A 3706-nucleotide genomic window follows, 5' to 3' on the forward strand; every position below is an offset into this window, starting at 1 on the left:
TACCGTCACAACAAAGTCAACAGTTTTCTCCTTATGCTAGTTTTTATGACATGCTAATCTATAGCTCATCAAATATGAGCTAAACTGTTAGCATAGACGAGCAGAAATGAAGGTAAAAGACTTTTACTGCTAGTGTTTATGTTAATATAAACGGATAGGAAGAAATAAAATGATTCTGGTTTTATTTTCCCTGTGGAAGCAACATGCAAACTGATCTTCAGCTAAATTAGTGATTATATTAAGGAATAATAATGAATAAATACATTACTTTAACCTTATTTTCTCTAATTTAATGACAGGTACATAAATATGTCAAAAGATGGCATTTTTACAGAGCAAATAGGTACGTGAGGAACAGAAAACAAACATGGCGGATGCTAATGTGTCATGTATACTGGCGTGATAATCAGAGGCATGTCGTTCTTTCCAGATTTATTAGTGCACGGACTGAAGAAGGGGTAGATGTTCTCAGTGAAAACATCGTGGAAAGAGTAGATGTGGACTTTGGAATCAACGTTGTAAAAAGATACCTGCAGGGCAAAGAGACATGTGACAGTTGAGTTTTTCAGCAGAACAATGAGTATTGTGGTATACATTTCTATCCTTCACCTCTCCTTTCTCGTAGTCCACAAATATTCCAATCTTATGAGGTCGGAGGTTCAACTCGACGTCTGTGTAAGGCTCGGTTCGAAAGGCGTATTTATTCCTGAAATCAAGGGACAAGACAATTAGAAAATAATTTCCCCCCCTCTAATGTCTGATGACTGAAATGTTTAATTTAAGGAACCTACAAGAGTCCAACGGGGCCAATGCAAATACAGTCTAAGACCAAGTTGTAAAGAAAATACCATAACAGGCATGCTACAGGTATCAGACTGCACGGAACCGATTGGTTCATTATTTATTCAGAAATGGTTCCGGTTTATTGTGAGGAACAAAACTCACTTGTCTCTTAAACTGAGGAACCAAAACCCGTTGTTCGGAGTGTAATCGATCTTCCCTTTCCTGTTGACCGACTGCCTGGCGACACCCAGATCCCAGTCGGTCTTCCCGTTCACCTCGACCTGTTCATTAGAAACACAACGACCAGATATTGAGATAAAGGACCAAAGGTAAACAAAAATAATCACACTCAAATGACAAATTAGATCATTATTCGTTCATTTTCTTCCTAGAACCTGTGGTCAAGTCACTACAGAAAAAGTCCAGAATGAACATTCAGACCTCCCTCTCCCCTGATGAACTCTTCTACCCTTCTTGAGAGAACCCAAGGAGTTCGCAGGTCACGGAGGATATATAATCCCTCCAGCAAATTCTCGGTTCCCCTGGTCTCCTTCCGGTTGAAAGTGTCAACTGGAAAAGTGTCAAGAGATCCATCAAAGGGCGATATCTAAATCAGAAGCCCAAACTACCTCAGCTGACTCCTTTCGATGCAAAGACGCCGCGGCTCTACTTCGAGATCCTCCCCTTATTTCTAAAACTGAGTCTGGCCACTTGGATATCATTTGTTCGGTCATGATCCACACCTCACCACAAGAGGTGAGGTTTGCGACATAGACGTACCAGTAATTTGGGACCATTCCCTTTCAGATCAGCTACTTCTTCTTCACAACCGGAGCAACACCCTCAATAATGTGGACAAATCTCCAATCTGTCGACCAATGTCTTGCTCTATTTTACCATAAATTCTTAACCAGACGCCCAGATACCTGAACTCACCATGAGAGAAAGGCTAACCCTCAACCCACAAGGAGCATTTAGTTTCATAACATATTTACATCCATTCAATATCTTTATCTTCCTTTTTGGGCCACGAGCACCATGGATTGTTTATTTTAAATAATCGAGCGTGACCTGAACAAAGACTTTAGTCCCCCTCGGCGATCACTGAGCGGTCCAGTGTAGTCGACATTTTTGCAGTGGGTATACCGTGGTAAAGTTAGTTTTATGTTGGATGTTGGACACCATTGAAGGTGCTCGAATGTCCAACGCCCAACGTAAAACTAACTTTACCGCGGTCGGTTCGTATACTGTGCTTGGAAAGCAAAGTACACTGCTTAATACAATGTACCAGCAATCGTCAATTTATTTTTGATTTTTAAGCATATTGAACATTTCCAAATTTCTCTGACGCTTATATTTGAATAAATGAACAACAGACTTTGTACAGCAGTTGGCTTTGTATTAAAAACGTGTTATAGAATTTATAAAACAGTATCAAAGCAAAACATGTTCAAGTAGTAAGTAGAAAAGTATTAATTCTACAATAATTCACAGGATAAGCGAATAGCACTGATAGGTTGTTACAGAAGCGTTTAACTTCCATTTAACATATCAGTGACATGTGCCTAATGATATGTCATGTGTCATTGGGCAAATTCTTAAGCTTTTCTGGTGGGTATGCCGTGTATGCCGTGTATCACGTAGACTGCACCACTGGGACCACCTGGGAATGTCCCGGTGCTCTCGATGGCCGGTCCGTCCCTCAGCACAATGTTCTGGTTGGTCCCCTTCCATCAATCAGCCAATCGTGTGTCGTGTCTTACTTTGAAAACCCGCGAAAGAGTGAGTCCGCGAAAGTCAAACCGGGAAGTATCGAGGGACTACTGTATTTCATAAATCTAAAAAACTTGATATTACACATCAAAGTACACATTTCTAGACAATAAAGCAGTAGATGCAAAGTTTCTTTCTTAGTCGTTTACCTCCCAGTAATGTTTCCCCGAAGAGATGGCCTCCCTGCCCAGAACGCACACAACTCTGTCAAACCTCTCCGGTGAGTCCGGTACGTGGTGGTGTCGATCTGCACACCAAACCTGCAGGGACACGTGGTTTATCAGAGTCGCAAACAGGTTTTTAAGTACACAAAAGAAGAAGAAGAAGAAAAGACAAGTACACAAAAGGCCGCTGAGCAGATGACTCACAGTTTTCAGGTCTTCGGACAAAACCAGCCTGGGATGGGCGGTGTTGGTGTCCAACGAGACGTTCACTGCGTAGAACAAAGGTTTAATGAAAATTAACTTTCTTTAGTTGTATCTGTAAGTTTGTGTAATTATACTTATATTAACGAATGTCTCCAAACTATTGTCATGAATTTGCTTCCAGTTTGGCTCTTGGTGGTTAATTTATTAATCTACACATTTCTTGCTCTCATAAATCAGTTAGATTTGGATATCATACACATACGTGCACGTCTATACACCAAATTTTCAATAGATTCTGTTTGAACAAAATCTTTGGAGAATATTGATTGTTTGAAATATTTTCCACATATTTGTGATAAACTCAAGTAAACTGATGCAACATACGTGCATAGGCTTGGATTTTCTTTGCCCCTGTAGGAAAAACAAGCAAATGTGCATATTGAAGGGTAAATGAACGATATTCTAAAGTTTACATGAAGTACAAACATAAATATTTCATTTATTTACAGTAAAGATGTACACTTACTCGGTTGTATTCGTACTGGAGAGGTATCCAGCACTGTGGCAGGAAATCCTGAACAAGAAACAACGTAAAGGATCAGAAGCTGAAACCAGTCGAAAATAAATCACAGCTGTGAGAACTTCACAAAACAGATTCTAAATCTGGCAGCAGATTATTTATAATCCAGACTAGTGGTTTTCTAAGCTCCCCGCTCCGGTGGCAAATAAACTACCACACTCCGCAACTACATTATTGCCAGAGCTTAATTTGTAAACCAAAT

At 40.1% G+C, this 3706-nt stretch overlaps 1 protein-coding gene across 1 annotated transcript in view; it reads right to left on the minus strand.

The window, feature by feature from the left end:
- Positions 1-377: 377 nt before the first annotated feature.
- Positions 378-3706, minus strand: part of LOC119417183 (E3 ubiquitin-protein ligase TRIM39) — a 13349-nt gene continuing 10020 nt past the window's right edge. Inside the window, exons 8-14 of the mRNA XM_037684400.1 lie at positions 3451-3498; positions 3309-3335; positions 2925-2989; positions 2706-2816; positions 946-1064; positions 610-706; positions 378-530 (exon numbers count right to left, since the gene is read on the minus strand). Of these exons, the coding sequence (XP_037540328.1) occupies positions 378-530; positions 610-706; positions 946-1064; positions 2706-2816; positions 2925-2989; positions 3309-3335; positions 3451-3498 (620 nt within the window). The remainder of the gene's footprint in view (positions 531-609; positions 707-945; positions 1065-2705; positions 2817-2924; positions 2990-3308; positions 3336-3450; positions 3499-3706) is intronic.

Source organism: Nematolebias whitei, chromosome 1, assembly GCF_014905685.2.
Source record: "Nematolebias whitei isolate Nwh7 chromosome 1, NemWhi1, whole genome shotgun sequence".
Lineage (NCBI taxonomy): Eukaryota > Metazoa > Chordata > Actinopteri > Cyprinodontiformes > Rivulidae > Nematolebias > Nematolebias whitei.